General features: G+C 56.0%; 5 protein-coding genes across 5 annotated transcripts; all 5 read right to left on the reverse strand.

Annotated features, from left to right (window-relative positions):
• Nucleotides 1-2,067: 2,067 nt before the first annotated feature.
• JKF63_03018 (uncharacterized protein) lies at nucleotides 2,068-3,681 on the reverse strand (the record flags this gene model as incomplete). The annotated part of the gene is made up of 1 exon (XM_067899040.1): nucleotides 2,068-3,681. The coding sequence occupies one exon, from the start codon at nucleotides 3,679-3,681 to the stop codon at nucleotides 2,068-2,070; it is 1,614 nt and encodes a 537-aa protein (XP_067755484.1).
• Nucleotides 3,682-6,287: 2,606 nt separating this feature from the next.
• On the reverse strand, nucleotides 6,288-7,931 carry JKF63_03019 (uncharacterized protein; the record flags this gene model as incomplete). Its single annotated transcript, XM_067899041.1, has 1 exon — nucleotides 6,288-7,931. The coding sequence occupies one exon, from the start codon at nucleotides 7,929-7,931 to the stop codon at nucleotides 6,288-6,290; it is 1,644 nt and encodes a 547-aa protein (XP_067755485.1).
• A 1,241-nt stretch (nucleotides 7,932-9,172) lies between these two features.
• JKF63_03020 (uncharacterized protein) lies at nucleotides 9,173-9,712 on the reverse strand (the record flags this gene model as incomplete). Its single annotated transcript, XM_067899042.1, has 1 exon — nucleotides 9,173-9,712. The coding sequence occupies one exon, from the start codon at nucleotides 9,710-9,712 to the stop codon at nucleotides 9,173-9,175; it is 540 nt and encodes a 179-aa protein (XP_067755486.1).
• A 904-nt stretch (nucleotides 9,713-10,616) lies between these two features.
• Nucleotides 10,617-11,522, reverse strand: JKF63_03021 (uncharacterized protein; the record flags this gene model as incomplete). The annotated part of the gene is made up of 1 exon (XM_067899043.1): nucleotides 10,617-11,522. The coding sequence occupies one exon, from the start codon at nucleotides 11,520-11,522 to the stop codon at nucleotides 10,617-10,619; it is 906 nt and encodes a 301-aa protein (XP_067755487.1).
• Nucleotides 11,523-12,220: 698 nt separating this feature from the next.
• JKF63_03022 (uncharacterized protein) lies at nucleotides 12,221-23,740 on the reverse strand (the record flags this gene model as incomplete). The annotated part of the gene is made up of 1 exon (XM_067899044.1): nucleotides 12,221-23,740. One exon carries the CDS (start codon nucleotides 23,738-23,740, stop codon nucleotides 12,221-12,223), a length of 11,520 nt encoding a protein of 3,839 aa, XP_067755488.1.
• Nucleotides 23,741-25,000: the final 1,260 nt, after the last annotated feature.

Consider the following 25,000-nt stretch of genomic DNA (forward strand, 5'->3'; position numbering starts at 1 on the left):
TAGAAAAGACGTCAATGGACGCCGACGGGTGTGATAGCAAGCCTTTCTGTGTATGTGTGTGTGTGTGTGCATGCGCGTATGTAGGCATGTATGTATATGTAGACGACGGTACCGGAACAAGTAACATGAGAATGGCCAAGACAAAGGGAAAAAACACCGAGGAGTAACAACGGATAGCTGCGACACTAACACGCGCAAAAGCCCCCCAAAGCGAGCTGTGAACGACAGAAGGATGTCCACCCGAGCTGGGAAAGACTCTGCAGTGGCCAGGCGCATAGTTCAGCAGGTCACCACAAAATCCACTCTCTTGTGCACCCGCGAAAGGCCTCCTGCGAGTATAATGCCACACCAGCCTTACACCTATTCCTGAATGTTTTTTCTGCTTCTGGTTTGCACAGCCGCGACAGAGAAACAGCATTTGAACCCCTCCCTCTCCCCCTTTACATTCGATTCGTTGTTCGTCGCAGTCAGCGCCATTCAGCACGCGTACGCGGCTATCGCTTTTCCTATCGCTATTCACAGTCACACATCTTCCGTGGAAGCGAGTGGAAGTCCGTGATTTTTGTACCGCCAACAAACAAAAATGCGGCGCTCGAAGCCGTTCCAGCTCACAGACGAGCTGCAAAAGTACCGGGCGTTGACGCCCACAACACTGCCTGATGCCGTATTCAGAAAAACCGCAATACAGCACGTAACCGCCTCATCTATCGTTGTTCATCAGATCCACAGCTTTATACTACGTCCTAGGTGACCTGGAGACACTACTACTCCTGTCAGGCTGTCACAGGCCCCTCTCGCCAGCAGAGATGCAGCGGTGGGCATGCGTTGCAGCGAAACCCACACCGTCGCCCAAGAAACCTTCCCGCATCCAACCCTCACCACCCCGGCCTCGCCGGTCGCATCGTAGACACTTTCATTATACCTACCGCGCCGTCCACCTCGTGCTCACTGTCCCCACCACCACCCCCTCGAGGGGTGTCTCGGGCTCACCACCACTCAGCACTCAGGCCCGGGGGACGGATGCGCTCCAGTCACACCAACACAATGGCATGCCATATCGATGGCATGAAACGCTCCACTGCCGCACGCCACACCCGGTGCCGCCCTATCCAGGGTCCAGCTGCCCACATACGCAGCAGGAAAGGGACCCCCGGCTCCACTCCCTATCGGTCTGTGGCCCTGTAGCCCCAAGAGATGACTCGCCATTGGTGATGGTCAAGGGATTGCCGGGCTTTTCCGCACGGTGGGGGCTGCACAGAGACACTACACGTCGAGTTCGCCTCCAGCATTCGGGAGAAGCGGGGAGGGGGGGGCAGGGAAGAATTCATGGAATACTCGCGAATGCTTCGCCAGAAAAAAAGATTTTTAACCCCAAGAAATCCGAGTGTGTGGGAGGGGAGAAAAGTTGCCATTAGTACAGCCTCATCGAACAAGGTAGAGAGAAGGGGGGCGGGTACTGGGGCGTCACAAGTAAAAAAAGGCAGAGGTGGGTCACACCGCGACTTCCCCAATGCCCAAAACACAAGTCAGACGGACACACAGACAGAACAAAAAGATCAAGGGATCAAATCAGGAGGTCCTCGCGTCAGAGAGCGCAGTATATATATATATATATATACATAAAAATGCTTCAATGATAAAAAAAGGTAAAGAGAATCAGTAGGGAAAGGGGAGAGAGGGGGGGGGGGGGGGAACAGCCTCTCCCTCTCTAATTTTTTTTTCTTCAGGAAGGAGACCAAATGTGGAAAACTGAAAGATCGTAAGAGCAAAGAGGGTGCCCCCCCCCCCCAAGTCCGACGAGGAGTAGGTGACCAATGCTCTGGTCTAGGTCACTCCTGAGTCAAGGCAACAGCAGGAGAGGTGGCCTGAAAACGCTCTAGACCTCCAGACAGACACACACACACAAAAGCAGCCTCCGCGTGCAAAAGCGAAAAGGGGTGCACCACGCCATTCGTCCCTCGCCATGAGCCGCTGCGGATTTGAGAAAAAAGACACTTCTAAGCAAGCCTCCATATGATTTCTGTGGCTGTCGGTGCGGCAGACCCAGGAACACTCTCGTCAGAGACTTCACGCTTCGTAGTATTTGTTGAGGAACTCACGGAGAACATCCTTGACTATAGACCGATCCGGAATGCGCTGCGCCGTGCCGTAGAGTGTGCCGCTCGATTTCCCAGTAGGCGGAGTTTTCCCCTCGGCGATCAGCCTCTCGCGTTCGGCGAAGAGGGCGCAGCCCACCTCTTTTACATCCTTCAGGAAACGCTCCACCACCGCTGGAGGCGTATGGAGCAGCGTTACGCTGAACTGTAAACCAGATGGAAATTGAAGGTTGTTCAGCATCCAGCCCCGTGACTTGAGGCCGTCGCCAAGAAGAAATATATCGATCGATTCGCTCGTGAAAGCGAAGGCGCAGGCCGTTGGATCACCAATAATGCGGAGAAAAGGAAGCTTGCGCAGCTCTGCTGTCATCTTCTCGCGTGTCGAGACGATTTTGTCACAGCACTCCACGTAGCCCTCCATGCCCATGCGCACCATCGCTGCCCAGGTGCCGGCAATCACGTTTCCTGGTTTCGACCCGCTTACAGCAGGGGAGCAATACATGCCACCTGGCCACTCAGCAACGCAACAAAACTGAAAACTCCGTAGTTCCTTGGAACGGTATAGCACCGTCGAGGTTCCCTTCGGTGCGTAGCCGTACTTATGTGTGTCGCAAGAGATGGACGTGACACCGCGGTTGCGGAAGTCCACAACTGGCGCCGCACGTCCAGTTTTCTCGAGGAAGGGCATAATAAAACCGCCTAGGCAGCAGTCCACATGCATGCCGATACCGTGCTGGTAGGCGATCTCGGCGATTTCCTCGATTGGGTCAACCACACCATGGGGAAAATTTGGCGCCGACGCCGCAATGGCTATCGTGTCGTACCGGATGTACTTTTGCATCTCTTTTGGATCCACTCGTCCCGTCGCCTCCACAATTGGCACCTTAATGAGGTTGATGCCAAAGTACTCCGCCCCCTTGTCGAATGCTGGGTGAATTGTGATGGGCGCAACCACAGACGGGCGCTCAAACCCACGTGTCTTGCGCCCCCAGTCGCGGTAGGTCTTGAGGGCCATCATGATGCTTTCCGTGCCTCCGGAGGTCACGGCGCCACCGGCGTCCGGAAGCAAATGGCCGTTGTACATTTGGAGAACCATTGAGACAATCTCCGCCTCCATCTTGCGCGTTGCACCGAAAATATCAGAGTGCAGTGGGTTGCTCCACTGAAAGATAGCCATCACATTGTTCATGAAAGCAGTGTGTGACTTGCCACCGTGATAGACAGCTCCGCTTAAGCCCCCTTCCTCGTACGCGAGGTCCAGGTCTTTGTGCAGCTTGGTGATCAACTGCAGTACCTCTGCCTCGGGGGTCGACTTCTCTGGCAGTACTAGGGATTTGAACTCGCCTTCCTTCGAGGGCATCTTCACCCCACGAAGGGCCTTCTTGACTTCCTTGCGGATGATGGGGTCCGCTAGTGAGCGAATCCCACGCCACACTGCCTGGTAGCCGCGCTTCGTCAAGCGGCCATCACGGAAGCAATCCACAGTGACGCGGAGCGCGACGACGCAGCCGAGGGTGATGGCGACCACCTGCGCAGGGCTGTTGCCCTTCAGTCGCTCATTGAGGTACTGAGAAATAGTGGCCATGAGAAATTCCTTTGACGCGCACGTCAGCACTCAGTCAAAAGTTCGACACGGTTTGGTCGCGACAAAAACGCGTCGCGGGGGAGTTCTCCCAAAACAACGGACCTCTTCAAAAAACGATAAGGTAAGAAAATAGAGCACCAGGGCGGGCGGAGGGGAGAGGGGGAAATATATACTTGTATATAAATATATACACGTATATATTTTATTTTTTTTGATGTTCCTAACCCCTGCAAAAAGAAGAAAAAATTTGTGACCGTTGTAGCCGAAACAATGAGTGCACACCGACTGCTGCAGTGTGCAGACGTTATGTCTCCCCCCGCCCTTGAGGTGCCAACAGGAACCAAATAAAGGAGACGGTTAACACAACGCAATGACCTATGCAGTGATCCCGTGCGTACCTCTCACAGAGGAAGAGAGCCTTCTCTCTCAACCACGCCTTCGAATTCAAATGTTGTACGCTCACTGCTGAGGTTAACTTTGGGGATGTGGCGCGTACCCGGAAAACATGCGATGGTGAATGTCCTCCTTCGAAAAAAAAAAGCGAGCAAACGACAGCAACATGAAAAAAAAGGGGTGGAACAACCACAACACCAGATACGTATCGATAAAACAACGAGCGAGCTTTGTGAAAGAGTGAGGGGGCACTGAAGAAGGGAAAAAAGCCACAAAAGTAAAACACGTAACGCCACTGTAAGGAGTTGGGCAGCTGTAAATATATATGACGTGTGGTACCGCCAGCCAGCAAAGGAAGAGCTGCGGTGCTGAATGCACTCCACTTCAGTAGATGGAAAAATGTTACGGGTGGGATAGCGGAGGGGGGGGGATGCAAACCCGAAGACGCGGCGGGGTTACAAGTAATCACAAAAGTGTGTGGTGACACAGCACGTATAGGAGTAATAATGTAAGAGATGACCGAAGGTAGTGATGTTGAGCAATCGAAAAATGATGGCGCGAGCTCGAACAAAGTCTGTCCTGGTGAAATAGGGAAGAGAAAAAGGGAAACCGAGTATCACACACACCCACACACACACACACACACACAGACGCAGTTCACCAAGAACACAGCAAACGATACACTGGCACGGCTAGGCTGATGTGAAGGCTCAGCGACACCAGTGGGGGAGACAGGGGAGGGAAGAAAGGGGTGTCGAAGGCACCGACTCGGAAACACAAAAAAGTTAGCGATGGGCGATGGTGTGAATTCTACATGATCAAGCCAGCACGTATTGTCACGACAGTGGAAGAAGACAGGTGCGAAACGTGTGAGGGAGACTCTGCACAAGGGGTGCGAGCGTCGAGGAGAGAAAGACAGCATTGAAGGGGGAGACAGGAGGAGATTTTAAGCGGAAGCAGAGTGTTTGAGGGTGGTCCGCATCTAGCAGGGACCGAGGTCAGTATAACAGGGTCGTCATCAAGAATCTTCGAGAGTGGCGCATACACCTGAGGATGTCTCTTTTCAATTGATCACAACGTGACCCGAGTGCATTGTCACCTATTCAAAGCGAAGAGCAATCACATCTGGTTCACTGGGGGCGCACACACACACACACACACATGGAAAGAAAGCCCGCTCCCTACCATCTGATGTGCACCAAAAGGGCTGTGTGGTCTCCTCAAATCACAAAAGTATGAGACTGTCTGTCACCTAAGACCTCCTCCACCTGTGTTGTCAATTTGGTGTTGGGATAAGGGTACGCTCTTGGCGTGCGCACACCTGCCTGTGAGGGAGGGGGAATGTGGGCCAAGTTGGAAGCAGTGCACACACACACACTGCTTTGGTTTCCCAAAGATGGCAGATGCATGAGCCACACTGGTGGTAGCTGGGGGAAAACGACGAAAACTGACAAGAAAAACAAAGAGTGACAGAGGAGCGAGAAGCAAACGTGAGAAAAAAAAAGGAGAAGGAAATATACCGGCTTGTGAAACCTCTACCCCACCCCTCGTGCGCATATCTGGAGTCAAAAACAATCGCGCATATCCAAAGTAGACCATAAGAGCAAAGGGCGTCGGTAAAGACGCGGCAGGGGTGCATTCGTTCACGACAGCCTTCGCCCCTGACAATTCAAAGCGCCCCTTTTCATTTCTCTCCATCTCCACCCCGCCCACCCCTCACTGGGGATATTTTTCCCCCCGCGTATCCTTTTCCTCGGCTTCCTCGGGGGAACATGTGCGCACCTCTCTTTGCGGTGGCGACATACGGCAAACTCGCTTTGCTACACAAACCACAAAGCGAGAAAGGCGTAGAGGGGCGGTCTGGGAAGAGAACACACGTCCGTTAAACACTCCCTCTTCGCCCACATATCCGTCACTACTGAGAGGCGGGGATGGTGGTGGAGCGCATGGACCACATCACATCCGGGACGTGGCGCCGAAAAAAAAAACCTGGCAGTGTGTCATCGGTGCACAGACAGCATCATGACCGCCACCGCGTCAGGTGCAGCCCACCGCCACCACCACGGAAACCAAACCATATTGTCGTTCGAACCATCGCTATCCACATAACCCCCCCCCCACCAGTCCAGAGCCTTCAATTTTCGTGGTGCAGACCATGCGTATCGAGCCGCCCTGCATGACACCATTCAGCAGTGCATTCGAGCTGCCTCCGCCTAGAAGAGCACAGTGAGAGCCTCACCAGGGAAAAAAATGAAGCACGCAGCGATGCGGGAATGCAAGTCGGTCACCACCACACCACGATCGTCCGCGTCGTTGACGATAATTCGAAGAGTACCCTGTACGCCGTCGTACAGAAAGCGGACAATGTCCCCGTTGCGGCACGCAGGAAGGCGATGCGCTGCAGAAGTGTGACGGCCGATTCGACCATCGATGACACCGGCGCTGGCAGGCTTCCAATAGAAGCCCTCCGGCATTTCATCCCCTTGCGAAATCCTTTCCACCACGCCCATGAAGGAGTCCAAGATAGAGTCAAGGCGCACTCGCCACGAAACTAGGCCTCGATCCTCAGGGAACTGGTTGAGGAGTCCTCGGAAAATCTCTTTGCTACGTACGCCAATCTGCGTGCCACCACCGCTCCGTGCCACGCAGCGCAGTCGCACGCCCTCGGTAAGCACGGTCGCCTCCACATCTTCGTCCAGAGGGAAAGTAAGTCGCAGGGGCGTGAGAGGAAAATTGGTGGCGATGGAGGCAACAGCGTCCCGGCCGCCGGTCGTAGGCATGCTGCCTGCCGCGCCAAGTGTGCGGGATAGCTTTATGTTGGGGGTTGTGAGGTGTTCATGTTCTATTGTGTGCAAATCTAGCCCGATCTCGAGGCTGGCTAGAGTCATCTCCCCCGGGTTCATCACTTTGAAGCCGTTGCCCTTCACACAAGGCAGATCAGTGCTCAGAAAATCGCCAAGTCGCACTTGACACTTTAGAATTTCCTCGTCTGTCCCGCTGTTTTGAATCAGGCGACACTGCAAGAGTGTCTCGTTGACGCTGTTCAACCTATCGAGGTACTGACCTCGCGAGGCAGTCAACGCGGTATCGCCACTATTGCGAAGATCTGTCAGCGTGCGCCGTGCTTCCAGCTCACGCTGCATCAGCTGCTGCTTGAAGGCCTCAAACCGCTCGGTCAACATGTTCTCAACGGCGTCGTACGTGTCGCAATACAGCGTCAAAACGCGATTCATCTCCGCTGCCTGTTGCTCTAGTCGGTGCTTCACCTCGGCGAGAGCCTGCGTGTCGCGCGACAGCTGTTGCCGCGCCTCCGCCGCAGCCACCACTATCGTCACGTGAGCGTGGTCGCGATGCGGCCCGACCTGTAGGCAGTAGGCGCAGCAAACCTGCTGACACCGAGCGCAAAAAAACTCTGCTCGGTACTCTTCATGCCCGCGCAGTTGACACCGTCGCTGAAAGCCCCGATTCGACGCGCTCAGCTTGTCAACGGTGTGGTTCCGCTTGGCGCTGTTTCTGTGCACCGCGACGCAGCAATCCTCGCAGTAGGCACACATGCATTCGCCGCACTGAACTGTGGCGGATGTGGTGTCGCACCACTGGCACTTCAGCGGATCCAACGTTCCGCGTCCAAGCACCTCAATATACGCCTCGGTCTCATGGTCAACGTACTGGTGGAGGTTGTGCAAGTGAATCTCAGCGCAGGGCGTGGCGCATAGTGGGCAATGGAAGGCGCTGTTGTCGCTCTCACCAAGTCGCATGCGAACGCAGTCGGTGCAGAAAGAATGGCTACACTGAAGTGTCAGCGGGTGATCTAGTACATTGAAGCAAATGCCGCACGTGATTACGCGTGCAGGCATGGTGTTCTATGGGTGTGTGCGTGTCAGTGGAAAGGAAACCAGAGAAAAAAAAACGAGAGTGGGTGCGCGAGCAGATCACGCAAAACCAAATAGTTGAGCCTCCCCGCGGGTAACGGTGTTCTTCTGCTTCACGGAATATGCGCCCATCGACTGCACTCTGTCGAAAAAAAAAAACTCCCGTGGATGGAGAGAGTGGGACTGGGGACCAGCCAAAAGAGTCCGAAAGCGTGTCCACCCCTCCTCCGTGTGAGTATCTATGTGGGTACGTGTGTGTGTGTGTGTGTGTATGTGTGTGTTAGGGGGGAGGGGGGGGGAGGAAGGCCCAGGGACCTGGTGGGTACTTTGTGAACAAACTCGCTACTGAAACCCTCCGCGAGCGCAGTACCGCTGAGGTGGGAATAACAAAAGAAGAAGAACGACAGGCAGTTATGGCGGTAGGGAGGGAGGGAGGGGGGGGCGCCACACTTCAGGCAATGCATTCACGTCATGAAAGGTGGGGCAGACACAGGGTCTCCTGTGGTTGTCACCCTCCATCTCTTTTCTTGGGCCGTCCACCGCAGGAGCCAAAGCCAGTTGAGCAAAAATGTGTATCAGGATGGCTGTGCGCAGAAATGGGTAATCGGGTAAGAGCACGCCCCGCGCCCGCAGTACGTGTCGTAATCTGGACTGCCTTGAAGTGGTCCTGAGGGGAGGGGGGGGGAGAGTGTCGGGAAACCTCGAGCACCGTGTCAGCGACCAGGCTTCAGCCTGTTTTGCTGCGTGTGTGTGTGTGTGTGTGTGTGTGTGTTATTCTACCGTAACGGTAGAGGGTCACGCAAATACAGGGACAAAAAATACACACCGATAGGGACACAGTCAGACGTCTTTACATATACGCCTATGCCTTCACACAAACAACAGAATCATCGATGCAGAAAACGTAGGTCGTGAATGGGATTGAACTCATCACCAACACCCCAATACCAAGTGCGAGAGAGACAACACCCCTGGAACATGTAAAAAATACAAAGAAGACACACACAAATAAAAACATGCGCCGACGTGCTGACCTACGCCTATCTGTCAACTTGGCACACCGATCACTAAGCTGAACCCATGTACATGCCGTCACGCCTAGCTTGGGCACACGACACGCATCCTGCACACAAAAAGACAAACAGAACATAAACATAGAAGCTTTGTGCTAGCAGTAATGGTGCCGGTGTTGTAGCTTCTATGGTTTTTCCCCCACCCTCTGTGACCTAGGCTACATTGCACGCCTCGAATATCCAGTCGATACCCTTCTCAAGGCCATCACCAGATTTTGCACTGCACCCTTGAATGTGCCAACGACGGTCACGGTAGTCGCTTAGCTCCAGCACTTCGGCCACCGTCTGCGGATCTTTCGCGGTGGCGAGGTCTTGTTTATTCGCGAACACCAACACAGGCACGTTGAGAACGCTCTTTAAAACGTCAATGAAGGCCTCACGGGTCTCGCTCAAGCGGCGTTGGTCGGAGGAATCGACAACGTACATGATGCAGTCTGCGTTGGCGTAGTAGTCTTCCCAGAACTCACGCAAGGCGCGCTGACCGCCCAAGTCGCAGAGCTTGGCGCACTTGCCATCACGGATCAGCGTCTTGACGTTGAAGCCCTGGGTTGGCCCTTCTGGCGCCTCAGCGGGGTGCCCCTCAGCGAGGCCTAGCTTGTTCAAAATCGATGTTTTGCCCGCGTTATCCAGTCCTAGAATCAGAACGCGAGGTTCCTTCTCGCGCTTCATGCGATTGCGCAGACCACGAAGCATTTTGAGATGATGAATCAAGAGAAGCCGAGAACAGTTGAATTCAGTGATGAGTATATATGTATATGTATGTATATATGTATTTGACTTTTTTAGGGGGAGGGACAGAAGAGCCGCGCGTGGGGGAGAGGGGGGGGAAGGAGAGGGAGAGGGAGTGAGTCCACCCAAGTTGAGGATGTGACGACAAAACTAAACACTGGAAATGGGAAAGGAAAGAGATGAGAAGGCACGGTGGGGACACATTGAAACCGTGGTCTCTCGATCGAAATGCGTGTGTGCTCGCACGGGCGCACGGGAGAGGAAGGAGGAGAGGACGGCGCCCCCACTTCTGCAGACATGCATCCGCGTCGGGTTTCTGCGAGTTTGTATCTCTTTCTGTGGCAGCTCACTGACGTCGATGCTACACAACGGCACCGCATCGACGCATGACGACCCTCCTCGCCTCCGCTACGCAATGCAATCGCGCACAGAAAAAACGGTGTGGGGCAACCACAGAGTTCAGGGCCAAAGAACATTCCTGGCGTACTTCCACCGCATGACCCACACCGCACGGCCGCGTATCTTTCCTCGCCTCGCCCCTCCACCCCCCCCCTCACCACCCCGCCACAAACATACCCGACCCGGGGAGGGAGAGAGGGGAGTGGGGGCCCATGGGAAGACGGTGAAGAAAGACGAGTAAAATAGAAGAGTATTCGTCGAGTGAACAAACCAGCAGATAAGATGGGGAGAGAAATAGATGTGTTTAAGAAAGTGAACGCACACAGACACACGAGTCAAGTGAGAAGAGGGGGAAAGAAGGCGAAAAAATAGCCAAACATCTACCGAGTACCGTGGTAATAGCAGAACAAAAAGAAAACGTAATGCAGCCCGCTATATACACAATATAGCCTGTCGCAGAGGCCAAAAGCTACACCAGACAATGGCGGCAAAGACCCGACTCCCTGCAGTGCTGAAGCTCTTGCGTGCTGGAAACGACTTCCTGCCACGATGACTGAATGCTTGTGAGCAGTTGGTGCAGCTCACCGGCGCGGGTAGAAAGAGCGTCCACTTCTCTTTGCAGGGCGGCGACAGTTCGCGCGTGACGGGCCGTCGCCTGTGTCGCCTCATAGTCAGCGCGCTTGATTTCCTCCTCCAGAGTTTCTGCAGTGCCGTGAGCGGCGTCCGTGTCCGATTCTTTAGGGCACACAACTGCGTCTTGCATGGATATCAGCGTTCTGACCAACCCACCACTCTCTACGCCATCAGGGGTATTATGCCCAACAGCCCTCGCGCACAGGAGCCTCGCATGCTGCTCGGCTCGCATCTTCTCAAGGGCCGCAGTGGACACTGCTAGTTCATCCTCAATGGACGTCTTCTCTGACTTTAACTTGGCGACCTGCTCACTCTCGAGGCGGAGAGCGGTGATACAGGCAAGCATGGCAGCATCCTCTGCCCAGGAACGCCGTAACGACTCTAGCTCCTGCGCCCGCTCTTGCCATTGGGCCTTCTCCTTTGTGAGAACTTGCAGGTCGGCCTCCATGGCCGCAGTGTGGAGTGCCTCTTCTGCCTGTGTTTTGCGCAAGCGGTCCGTGGACTCCATTTTCTGTAGTTCCAATTGTTGCTGCTCTGTTGCAAGAGCCTCGAGGTCTTCTTTCAAGAGTGCCTCCTCAGCTTCCGCAGCCTTGGCGGCCTGGACCAGCTGCTCCTTTTCTGAGGTGGCGAAGGCGATCTTGGCCTCCTGTTCTCTTTGGTTCATGTTCAGCACACAGCGCTGTCGCTCAATATCGTTCATGTGTGCAATGAGGACCACTGCCGAGGAATCGTGCGCGGACATTTCTGCTTGAAGCTGCTGCTAAAGGGCGCTGAGTACACAAGCTGGGAACAGATGAGGTGCAGAAAAGGGAGAGGAAGCGCTGCGCGACTGAGATGCTCAAAACCCTCTCCAATGAAAGCATGACAAGAATGCCTCTGAAAGTGTCTTTGTATAGATGATGCGAATGGAAGGAAGGGGAGGGGAGTGGAGTGGAGCCGAGGGGAGGGGGTACCACAGATACAGAGCAGAGCGTTTGTGTGTGTGTACGTCTGGGGGGAGGGGGGGGGAGGAAGTCCCACACGCGTGGATTGCCCTCATACCCTCGGGGGAGAGAACGAGGACTGGAGAAATAGAAAATGTGCGCCAGCAGGTACGATTCCAGGAATGCAAAGCTGGTCCAATAATGTTGTGGACCGCTGGGACCTCGCCCCACTACAAAATTGTGTGTGTGTGGGGGGGGGGGGGGGGAGGGGATAATTTCCGAGTTTGCTCTTTTTGTAGTGGTGGTAGACTCTCCGATTGAGGGCGGGGCTGTACATCGACTTTCACGACTAGTATAAAGAACATATAATATACTAAATATATTCGGAGAACAAAAAGAACCGCCGATGGTGGTGCTCCGAGTACCTCGATATTATACTTGCACGGACGAGGGCGTGTGCGAATGATACATCAAAAACAAAAAACACCCACACACCCGCAACATGGGATTCACGACGTCACAGGACACTTTCCCTCGTGGCATTCATCTCGGGGAGATCGGCAAAACTGGAAACACGCAGTCCTACAACGTTGGCAAATGACGTCCAAATATTGGCCTCACACTGCTCCACAATTTCAGGGATGCACTGTGCCCCAAGAAGAGACCAGAGATCCTCGACATCATCAGGAGCTACGATGGAGGTAGCCACGTCAAAGGATGCACCGTATAAAAGGCCTTTCACACGGCACGACAGGCGCTTCGCCTCCATGTCATACGGCTCGGGTACGATGGAGGTGATGAGCAGCGCCAATCTCACTTTGTGCGCCACCAATGCCGCAACAATTGGGACATTACCCATCTCACGCTCAATCGTGTCTCGCAGTGCAGTCTCGTTCACCGTGACCTGAGCAAAGCGCCAGGCATTCGACAGAACACTATCCTGGAGTGTGATGACGAGACCAGGGTGGCACAAGGACGCCGCCAATAGGGTCACGGAACTAAATGGCCCCGGTCCTTGCGACACCTCCAGCGTCACTCGCGCCGCGTGATGAGACCCAAAGAGGCGCCCGTGACCAGACATCAAGAACCGCAGTGGTGCCACAGAGGTTGCGTCTTCGCCGGCCCCCATGCTAATACTCTGGGAATCCATGGACACGCGAACGAGCCGAACAAATATGGGCTCATCAGCGGACGCCTCGACGAGGATGTCACCCACTAGGAGCGAATACACGCACCGCGCAGTAAGCGAGAAGAATCCTGTTTTTCCCTCCATCTCCAGTTCAGCATCGGGGATAACACTGTTTTCAATATTCAGAACTGCTTTGCCCATCAGAAACATGCGCGCTGGGCCGCCGCCGCCACCCGCCAACACGCGCAGCGTGGCGGCGACTTCAAGGCGTAAGCCGGCGACGCCATACCCCGTCGTCTCTGCTACTGGCATGGAAAACCTTTGCGGAGCAGCCCCTTCCTCTTCACCGATGCAAGCGTGCGAGAGCGCCTCCAAATCTGCCACACTGAAACCAACCGCCGCAATTTGAAAGTTACTCAGCCGCACCGGCGTATGGCCCTCGCCGCAGGACGTGTCTATAGTGCAGGCGCAGTTGCAGCTGCGCAGTAACCCTGAAAAGAATACCTGTCCCTCGCCATCCAAGGGCGCAGACACCCAGAAGGCATCGTTGGTGTCGCCAACCGCAGAGGAGGGCGCCGCCTCTCCCCCCAGAAGCGCGGGAGCCTCCACGTGGCAGATTGTTGTGAAGTTCAACTCAGTCACCACGGCGCCGGGGATTGCCGATATTCCACTGAAATGAGCGCTACCGAAATTGCCACGCAGGTGCACCAAAGGTAGCTCGTTGTTATCGACCCATCCGACCAGACTCAAAGGAAGTCCGGCGTCAGGATTGGGGGTGCCGTGCTCGACTACTGCCTCGGGCAATACCGGCGAGGAGTCCGTCGTGATACCTAAAAAGCGTGCGCCGTGAGAGATAAAGTTCATCTGACAGCAACGCCGCCCCTCCGATGATGTACTACTGTCCGATAAAACATGATTGGGCGCTGTGAGGAGCACCTCGAACTCAATCGAGTCCATGATGAGGCCTGGAAGGCCAAAGTTGACCCCGACACCGGGCACCGTGAAGCGCAGCACGGCACCGTGATGTTGGTCTCCAAAACCGCTCCCCGCATGAAGGGAGCTGACAGTTAGCACGAACGTAGGCCGGATCGTCGCGTTGCCTTTCGCATCCACCACGAAGGCACTTGAAGGGAGCATGTAGCGAAGTGCATCCATCACCGATGCGGGACAGTGCGACAGCGGGCACTGCTGCACAAAGTTGACTCCCGCCGCGATCGTGTACGGATATGGACTCAGAAGAGACTGCGAGTCGTGGGCGTCAGGTATGCCCATCGCGTACGGGGGCGTGAAGACGATGTCGTTGATGGCGAACGCCACCGTTACGGGCTGCTCCGCGAACCCAGCGGCGTAGAGAAATGGTGCCACGGTCGGAAAGTGGTCACTTGGCACCCAAGGCGACTGGGCAACGCGAACGACAACCAGCGGGCTCGCAACGTGCTCATTTAGAGGTGTAAGCGTGTCTTCTGCCTCGACGAGTACGCCAAGCCGGCGCTGTAGCGCTGTGGAGAGACTCCAGTACACACAGAGGGATGCACAGACGCTGGCCGCCGGAAAACCGTACCAGGCCTTCTCGAGGGAGCCGACAGCTTCCAGAGACGGGTAAAACCACCGTGCCGATTTCTTCGTAAAACACAGCGCGTCCCGGAACGCCAGCGGATGATGCATGAGTTCGACAAGGCGCAGCATGTGGGGGCCGCCAATCGATGCGACCCTTGCCGATTCCACGAGTAGGTAGATGAGATCGGACGAGAGACGCGACTCCGACACCCACCCCGACACTTTAGGTGAAACCGACGGCAGCACGAGAGAGGGGACCGCACGGGGGCCTCCCTCGCCCTCCTCCAACCCAAGATCGGCGATCTCCAGACGGATGCGGCGCGCAGCCTCCTTCGCCGCCTTCTGTAGGAATGCTTGGTACTTCTGTTTCAGGCTCTGCACCGCGCCTGCCACCTTCGCTAGCCGGCTCATGCCGTCCTTGCCTGTGAGCTGGTTTTCCGTGTTCCTGTACTCCTCCAACGCACGCTGACACGACTGCACGAAAGGTCCCTCAGCGCTGAACGACTCCGAGATCCATGCACGGAGCACCGTGTTTGAGTAATACCCTGGTATGGGCTTTGTAACCTGCGCAATGGCGGGACCGCTCCGTCGAACCAACCAGCGTGCTGCGTACAAGTCCAGAGTGAAGGTGAGGGATTGATTGATCGCCGGCCGCCCATTTTCTGGATCGGCGGTGGACTCTATTCGTGGCATAAAGTTGAGGCGCCAATACGCAGCAGCCGGGACCCCTACCCAGCTAAGCGCGATGGTCCTGTCGCACAGACGCAGCATTGCTTCGGCAACTGTGACGTAATCTTCCCCGTTGTCACTTGTCTCCACGAACACCCTCTGAAGAGGCTGATTTTCTGGCCAGGCCACGGATGGTGCGGCCGTTTCTGCGAGATTCGATGCAGAAGAGCCGCTTTCGCCCGCTGAACTCTCAACAAGAGCGGCAGTATCACGTTCCCCTATCGTGGCTTCCACGAGAAGCAGAATCTGAGTGAGCATCACAGGAGAGACAAAGGACCATGTCACAGCCGATCCTGTGGATTCCTGATCAGCGCACGCGCTAAACAAACCCCGCGCGGTGCACCGCAGCACCGGCATCGGTAAAACCCCGACTAAACCGGATTCGCTCGCAGTCGTGCGGTATGCCGAGCGTCCACTCAGCGCGGATGGAAACTGCAGCTCCGTGAAACCGGTCGTGCACACCGTCATTCCGGGTATTTCCGCGGTGTCTATGTTCTCCAGATACTCGGAGCTGCACTCGAACCACTCCACATTCCTCGGCTGCTCGAGTGAGGTCCCATCCACCCGGCGAAGGCGCCAGTGGGTGCTGGATGAGACAAGGGCGCCATCCCAGGAAACAGATGCCAACCCTGGGGCAGAGCTTCTCAACAAACTAGGAGTGCTCAAATCATCTGCACGGCAGCTATCCAATACGGCGGCGAAGAGCCACGAGGCTCCGTCCTGCCCCAGGTACTCCACATTGTAGCGACAAGTCCTGCTTGGAAGTACGGCTCGCACTCGCACAAGTCGATGGGGGTGGCTCAAGGTGAGCGTCGAGACGGGCGGCTCCTCTACTGGGGCCTCCACCCGAGTAGGGAGGGAAAAGCTCAGGCGGGAGGCCTGGCAAGGACTGACCGTGGTATCAAGAGAGACTGAATGATTCCACGCGGACTCAGGCTGGAGCAGAGAGCGGTGAGTGCTTGCCGGGCAGTGGCCGAGCCGCACGTGCATCAAATGCAACGTGACGTCAGCGGACGACGCAAGCACACGCAGTCGCCAAAAAACACGCGCGCCGCAGCTTGGCCACGACAATGAGAAACGCTGCGGTGTGGACCTGGTCGTAGCGCCAGTGTTAATTACCGTCTCAGCCGCGGTAGACCACTTCATGGGCTCATTGGTGAACTCTACAGCGATCCGTGCCGTGCAGCTGCCTCCTTCGCAGAGAAAATCTGTCTCCCAGAGAGTTAGAGCGTGCGGAACACGCATCAGCTGAACAACGCTGTTGGGAACACAGTGCAGGCGATATGGTGAGGTGGTCGCGCCATCGGCCATCGGCCACAACAGCGGTGTCGCTCTCCGACCACCACCGGTTGCGTTATAGACAGTAACGACCGGGCCGTCGTATTCGTAGGCACTAAAACGTGACACAGTGAGAGCGGAGGGTGTAGAACCACGACTGGCAACATCCGCCACCGTCCCCCATTCACACTGAAGGCGCCAATAGCGATAAGGGCCATCTGGGAACCAGTGGAGCGTACAAAAACCAGATTCTTCACTCATTTCGAGTTGCCTTGTCGTCTTGGCGCAGCAGATACCCGGAGCGGCCGGCGTGTTGCTGTGCCACATCGACCAAGTGCACTCAACACTGGCTCGTGCACTATTGCAAACAGTAAAGGAGACACTGCACAGGGCCGTCGGCGCCGATCCGTAGTCCCAGAGTAGCTCGTACACACCGCTGCCAGAGGACGCACTTGCGACAGGGACTACTGCCGCACCACACGGCTGCAACAACAAAGTTATGGATCCTAGCGCGCTGCCAGAAAAAAAGGATTGGATATCGTTCGGGGTTGTTGCTGTCATAGCACCTGAAACGCGTGTCGGCACCTGCCTACAGCTCCGACGTGGCACCGTCAACAGCCGGAGCTGTGAATATAATTGAGTCACGGACACTTCGCATGAGGACGAAGGAATATTCTCATTCAGGAAGGCATCTGGGTCTCGAGATGATGCCAAACGCGACAGACTCCAATATGGGCTTTTCCTCAGCGTGTAGGCTTCGCTGGGCGCCCACAGGGTTTCTGCACAGACACGGCCGCCAGCAGCTTGGTGATGAAGAGCCACAGCTTTCCACTCGCTGTCGTTGCCTTCTCTGCATTCCACCTGCCAGCTCGTCCTCTCGCCAACGCGGCCGCCTGTGCTGTGAAGCTGCAGGCCGGTGATTATGACATCATCGCGTCCCGTCTCTTCCAGTGTTGCCAGGAGGCGCGGCACATCCAGGAGTATCCGAGAGTGGTGTTGCTGCTGGCCCCATTCACGCAGGCTCAGCGGCAGCGAATAGAAGAGACTGGACTCGGCCAATGGTTGAATACTAGCGGCACCATCGTCACCCTCCTCATCTTTGTCGGCCAAAATCAAAGTCATCGAAACTGTTTGTAAGGAGCGCTCCCAGAACATGTACCACGTTGATGGCGTGCGCGGGGTGCACAGGACGGTGTGGAGGGTTTTGCCAGGAGGTGGTGGTGCTGCACCGAAGCGAGTCGTCAGCACTGCTGCCAGTGGCATGGGGACATCAATCACGGAACCTTTTTCCAAATCGAATTCAACATACATCACCTCCTCTTCGAACGACGACGCCGAATGGAATATACCGATTACTGCACTTCCTGCAGGGCTAGACCAGCAATTGATGACAGAGATTATGGCGGAAACAGGGACGCACCCTAGGTTCCCAAGCAGAGCGGAGCTGCGCCACAACAGCACATCGCTGCAAGGTCGCCCTTCTTGAAGGTTCCACAGCAGCATCCATTCACCGCGGAGGAGGGCAACCCTGCCGGGGTGCCTCTGCGGGTCTGGGTAAAAAGCAGAATCCCATCCAAAGACAAAGGGATAGGGTATTCCACAGAAGGCTGCGTGGCGCAAAATCGGTTGTGCCTCTGTCTGTGTCACCGCGACGGTTTCGCCGTGTTGGACCCAGCCCAATTGTAATATGGAGGAAGCACACACGAAAAGACACGTGCACATGGAGGAGTTCCCCAGTTCGGGGACCACTGCGTGCGGGGCGAACCAGCCCGTACCGGTGCGACGTGGGTCATCGATGAACACAGGATGCATGTTGTCACGCACAATGAGCTGCTTCGATTTCTGGAGCAGCTTGCTCGCCTCGATAATGAGGGGGTCTCGGCGTTCCACTTCGCGGCCCGGAGGCAAAGGGTGGGTGGACGTGACTTTTCCATCACTGGCGGTGAACTCCAACGGTGCTCTGAGCATTAATCCCATGGACGGCGAAAACGCTGTTGGTGCCTGCACATGCGTTTCCCCCAAGTACCCTGGCATGGCCTCCATCCAGAAAAGACGCACAATGCCAAGAAAGGCCGGTACTCGCGTGCGGAATCGCAACCGCCAAAAACGCGCGGGCGAGGGAGTCGCAGGGCCAGTGCCGCTCCCCCAACGCGCGGCCACCAACGGACTGGTGATGCGAATGACCGCCTGCAAAAAGTACACCTCACCATCGGTGCTGCTTTCCACAAACGCCACTAAAGGAGAGAACCGCAGAACTGACGAAGGGAGCGCGGAAGTGTCCAGGATTAACAACAAAGCCGTGAAGATGCGCTGCGGGGCAGAAGCCCCGAGGTCATAGGCGATGAAGGATAATCGATGGATTCCCACCCCGTCGCCCACGCGAACGGGTGCCTCCGTTTCCTTCAGCTGCAGCGAGGATTGGTGTTCTGCAGTCAGGCTAGCCGACTCTCGAGATCCATACACCGGCTCCGTCTCCTCTGCATCTCCGTAAAACAGAACCTCGTCATGCCATGTGGAGTTACCCGCAGCCGTGGTGCTTTTCTGCTGCACTGGCCTTGTGCGTGACAGCGCGATGGGCATACGCTCGCCCAGGCTTGTCGCAATCAGTGAGGAGGTGATCTTTGTGACGATACTGGTGGACAAGAATTTGCCTTGGTTGCGTGGTAGCGAGTTCGCCTGATCGGTACACGTCTTGGTGCCTCCATCGACTTCCCCTTTGGTTGCCTCGTCCGAGGCCAAAGAGAAGCGTGCAGAAGCGCAGCCGGCGGGCAAAGGTTTCTCAGGGTCAAAAACACATAACGGAGGCGATGATACCGGTGAAACGGGGCATGATGGGCTCAACACGCACCCTGCCCGGATTGCCGACTCATACAAGCTTGTGAGAGCCGCCGCTGTGAACTGGCGAAAGATAAGCGGCAGATTCTGCAGGGGCATCTCCGTCTTGGGCAAAGTTCCCCTTTGCACATTTAGAAGCCACCGACGCTGCGACTCACAACACCCCTCGGCGCCGATGTCTTGCGTGTGAGCTGCTGTCTTTGTGTTCTCAAGGGCCTCCCAACGCACTGGCACAACGGCGCCGGTGCGACTCACCACGTAGTACGTCTCTGCAGTCTTTTCGCCATCCGCACTGCCAACGCAAAAACCCGCTAGCGGTGCAGTTCCTAGCTGTCCCTGAAGCTCGCTAGACAGCAGGAGCGGGGGCACGGTAGAGTCCTTAGCGCCCGCACCTGTAGCCGCCTGCAGCGCTTCGTCGTCGGTGTCACTGCCCAGTGCACCTGATCCTTCTTGACCGAGGCGACTGGGGTGTGTGTTTCGAGAGGTTGCAGCGGAGGGGTGGAGTCTGTGTATGAGATCCTTTAGCGCGGGCGGCATGTCGGGGAATGTCTCTGTCCCGGAGGCGGCCCCTTTCAACGTGGGACAGAGAAAGCCCATACCACCGACACATCGTCGCGTGCAGACGTCGAAGACGACGTAGCACCAGTCCCGGAAAAAGACGAGTAAGTGCGTGTGTGGGATGTGAATTACGCCATCCAGGGTGTCATGAAAGATCGCCGGTAGCCGCCTGAATTGCCCGTGGCTGCTAATCGCGTAGGGACCGTCGACACACTCGGCAAGAGATAAATCAAACAGCAGCCACTCTCTACCCGAGAAGAAGAAGACACGTTGCGGCTGGTTTGGGTGCGTCACCGCTGCATCAATACCCGTGCTGAAGGGAAAATCCACCAACACAGGATCGTCACACATGGCGAGGGGGCCGCAGAGCAGCCGTGACTCGCTCTGACAGTAGGCACTCACGGTGTCACCGATGAAGAGGAGCAGCGTGTCGGATGAAGTGGGCGAGTAGGTTGTTGCTGTCAAGCTATCGGTTGGAAATGGTACCACCACCCATGGCTTCCCTAGCAGTCGAGCGGGAATCGATACGACCGGTTCCCCGCTGCCTGCGATGTCGCAAGCGCGAGCGCCTTTTAGATGCACCTCCTGTGACATCATATTCGACTGCTTTCCCAGTCGCTTGATAGCCGAGCAGGGCTGCTGAACACTGCGAAGAAACTCGAGAATCCCGACCGACGACGCTGCTTCAAGGATCACCTGCCGCCGCAACCGTTTCTCCTCCCACTCCTGCTGAAGCATAACCAAGGGATGGTCGATGAGAAGCGAAGGTCGTCCCTCCGAGGAAGAGGATGTGAAAGCAGCATTCGTGCTGTTTCTTTTGCCATCTGAGGCTTGGCTTTCGGCAGAACTCGCCCGTGGCGATCTCCTCCCCCGTGGCGACTTCTTCCCCCGTGGCGACCTCTTCCCCCGTGGCGAACCCTTCCCCCGTGGCGAACCCTTCCCTCGTGGCGAACTCTTCCCCCGTGGCGAACTCTTCCCCCGTGGCGACCTCTTCCCCCGTGGCGAACCCTTCCCTCGTGGCGAACTCTTCCCCCGTGGCGAACTCTTCGTTGCCGATCTGGAGATGGAAGACTTCCCTAGGTCCTGCATCCTCCTCCCGCCCGGCCGCGGCGCGGAGGGCGGCTTCGGCGTTTTTATTGCCGTGGAATTCGGCGACGTTGACAACAGCTGCTCGCGCTTCACGCTAGCACGCTGTTTTTGGGACAGCACTCCCAATCTTGCGGGCGCACCAGCCGGGGGGCCGTCGAGGGAGTCACAAGACTTCGCAAAGATGGTACAGTGAACTCTCTGCAGTGGAATCGGGAATGTCACGGCCCATTGGCGTGCAGCTGTAGCGGGAGGAGGAGAAGAGACGAGGGCATCTCGGCAATTCGTCGTACTCGAGCTGATCTCCATTTGGGGGGGTGGACTACATTTGCTTTGAGGCGTGAGCCCCACCGCCGCAACGCGCAGCGCATCTTGTAGCCACTGAACGCCTTTCTGAGTGCCAATTACCTCACTGAACAAATACAGGAGCTGTGATGGGTAACGACTGTATAACAAGACTCGCTCCCAGTATGTGCGCGGAACACTCAATTGAAGTGGACGTCGCCGGCCAAAGCCGCAGTGGCAATCTGATAGGTCGGACTTCATTCCTACTGCCCGCCTTCTCTGGACCATATCGCGGAGAAACTGCAGTGATTCCGGCAAGTACTCGGGAGATAAGAGGTGCCGCATTTCTATCACATCACAAGATCCAAAAATGGACTCCCACACTGGTGCCGCTGGCTGTCCCTGCTCGAGTCCCAGCACTAACGAGCTCATTAGTAGCCTTCGTAGAAGAGCGAGTGCATCCGAGGACGCGACACCGATAGAGCGTCCGACCAGCTCGTACCCGTAAACGGGCGGGTTTCGACCCGATGAGCGGTACTCTGGGCCCACAGAGTCCAAAAAGACGAAGGCCAGTCCTTGAACAATCTGCAGGAATATCGTCTTCGGAAGATAGAAAAAGCCCCTGTTTCCGGTTTGAACGCCAAACGGGCACTGCAGAATGATATTTACAGTGCTGTCCACGGTAGTTTGTCCGACCACCTTCGCGGTGGTGTAGATACCGTGTGTGTGGGTCGATGTGCCAAGCGGTATGACCCCGTTTGGGAGTGACAGCCACGCTATGGAGAACTTCACCGTCACCAAAATGGAGCGGGGCTGCCGCCGCAGCGTCCACAGGATGGCGCGTATGTTGTCGAAAAGATCACGATGAGGGCCATCCACCACGCAGACACGCTGTCGCCTGTGGGAAAAAGCTTGGTGGAGCCACTTCTGGACTGTAGTCTCACTGCTGCTGCTACTCCACGTGGCCCAGTCCGCGACAAGGTCTCGCGGCGGCTCTTCGGCGACTTCTGAGCCATAACCGTGCTTGAAAGGCGCTTCACTCACATGAAGGCAGCCAACCAACCTTGCGGCATCGCAGGCGCTGGCCAGATCCATGCCTAATGTTTCCACCGACTGATGGCGCAGATGTCGACCTATCGAAAATAAAAGATAGGGGTCCACGGGAACCCCCTCCACGTCTCCCAGAGCGCTCGCCACCGTCAAGGCACAGTTTAGCTCCGTCCCGCGCACGTCCTCGACCACCTCCCTCTCGATATCCACCACGCTGAAGTTCACAACGGGAAGCCGCTGGAGCTCTGCGTGGCCACCAACGACACTTGAGACGGATTCATAGCCGCTGGCGTAGCTGCAATTCACGCCGCCGTAGCCGTACAGACCGTAGCGTACCAAGTGGCGAACACAGCGTCGTGAGCACGGCCGCAATTTCGCGTAGTGCGCGAATAGACGGCAGATCCGCATCAGGGCGACAGGTGTGATAACGGCGCCATGCTCGATGATGTCTTTATGCAGCACACGCAGCAGCCAAGTGGGGCCGTCCTGGGAGCACTCCGCTCTGTAACCGCACACAGTGCAGCGAGGGAGATTCCGGTATTTCTCATCGTCGAAGAACTCGTCGATATCCGTGCAGGTGCGCTGCTTGGTGCGCCATTGCTCTTCCTCCGCTGCATTCACTGGCCCAGGTACCAACAGAGAAAGCGCGGGTGTAACGGGTTGTCCAGATCTATGCGCCCCCTGCTGCCCCTCCGTTATTCTCCCCGTCTCTGCCTTCAGTCGACTATGTTGGGATGACAGGTAAGTCCGGAGAAGAAGAGCCTTTGGCGCATCGTATGGCATCTGCCGCACGAAGGCCTCGTTAATGCTAGACACGCAGCGGTATAAGTCCTCAGCGAGCGACATCTCACAGCGGCCCTCACAGACAGCCAGAACACCTCTGTTGTGACTGAGACAGTGTTGCAACGCACCACACAACACTCGCAAGCCTTCCACGCTTACGGAGTTTTCAGCTGGTCTCAAGTGATCAAGGGCCAATCGAGTGACTTGCGTCTCGCACGACTCCCTCTCCTTGGAGGAAACGGCCGCACCACAAATGACACACTCATTAATCCAACTCGTTGTCTGCGCGTTGCGGCTGCACTGCTGCTGAATGGCGACGTATTTGGGCGCACACTCATCCATCAGCACTTCTGTAATGCGTGTGTTGCGCGTCACTAGGTGCAGCAGCTCCTTGGCTTCGCCGAGGGTTAATGAAACACCACGGAGATCAATCTTCTCCAGTTGCGGGTGATCTGATAGCCCGTCACACAGCGTCTTGATGTTCTCCCTAGTCAAGGCACATTTTTCCAGGTTCAGCGCACGGAGTGGTGTTCGTTGGAGGGTGCGAATGATGGGACCCGTTCCGCTTTCACCAAGGTATCCATTCTCGAACTGGATGATCGCGGTGCCCAGAAGCAATTGCTTGAGAAATGTCGAGTGGACAAAGACACCCTCGCTGCGGCACACTGAATCGTAAAACGCAGCCGCCTCCTTGGGCTCGAGGAGAGCATTGCGGGGCGACGCGGCGTGCGTGACAGACGAGGTCATGATGCGTCGAAAGCAATAAAAAACGGGTGGGGTTCGCACTCCGCCTTGTCTTTCCTGCTTTCCTTCACTTTTCTTCAGGGCTTTGAAGGGCGATGGACCTGAGAAATGCGAAACAAAGACATCAAATTATCTCCCACACGAAAGCGCTGGCTACCCCTGTGCGTGAGTGTTTCTGTAGGTATAGAGGTGTGTGTGTGTGTGTGTGTGTGTGTGTGTGTGTGTTTGGTCGGGGAGGGGGAGGGGCGACAGTCCGTAAATCGAGCACTACGTGTGTTCTTGTCCCACAACAGGGCTGCTTGCCAGGGACCACGACAGAGGCAAAACTAGGAAAGAGCAATGTCCATCACCGAGGCCGGAGAGGTGAAAGGCGCATCGTGAGGCAGCAAGGACAGAGAGAAGCCAGAAGAATAGTGCGCACAACAATGGAAAAAATAGTCTCGGAGAGGACGCTAATGCCCGCTCACTCTGGAGATCTTGGGAGGCACAAAGAGCGACCGAAAACGGGAGCTAAACACATGTACAGCAAATTTCTCGAGCATCCACTTTGTGCACACTGCACCAGGTGCTCAAATGGTAATAGCATTCTCAGCAGCTATTCGCATGCATAACGGTAACTCTTTGTCACCTCCTCCAGAGGAGGAGGACACACACAAAAAAATACAGCACCATCTCCAACCTCTATTTCACTCCCGTATCTTTTTTTTTTCGAAAGCGGAGACGCCGTTGTCCGGGAATGCCTGTGTCACATACTGATATGCACTCTTGACGACTGCCGTCAACGTTGGGAAGCCAGATACCTGGGTTTTTATCTTGTCAATGTCGATCCTCCACCTTTGAGAGAACGTGCGTCCCCCCAGGAAGTGGCCAAGTGCAGCACTCCGCTTCATTGGCTACCTGTCGCCAATGGCTCTCTCCTCTGTTGTCTGATCAAAGAGGGACCAAGCACGTGTCGCCAGGGACCTTCGCCTATACCGCGTCTGTTAGTCGGTCGCAAAGTGTTCGTGACTCGTTTTTTTTTCTTGACCCTTGGCGGAGTGCGTCATTGTTTTCGTGTTTTTTATTGCCGCCGAAGCTCAGATGCTTATCGTTGATTCACAGCATTTCATGTTGTCGCTGTCTTTTATTCTAGCGAGGAGACACCACCAAACTGTGTACACCTCCCCTCGCTCCTCATGCACAGCTTCCTTTCCCGTGTGGTGTCCACCGCATGCATGTCGGGGACACAAACGAGTCGCACTAGAAGTATCGCCAACACCTTTG

The sequence above is a fragment of the Porcisia hertigi genome, chromosome 30 (genome assembly GCF_017918235.1).
Source record: "Porcisia hertigi strain C119 chromosome 30, whole genome shotgun sequence".
In the NCBI taxonomy this organism is placed as follows: Eukaryota; Euglenozoa; class Kinetoplastea; order Trypanosomatida; family Trypanosomatidae; genus Porcisia; species Porcisia hertigi.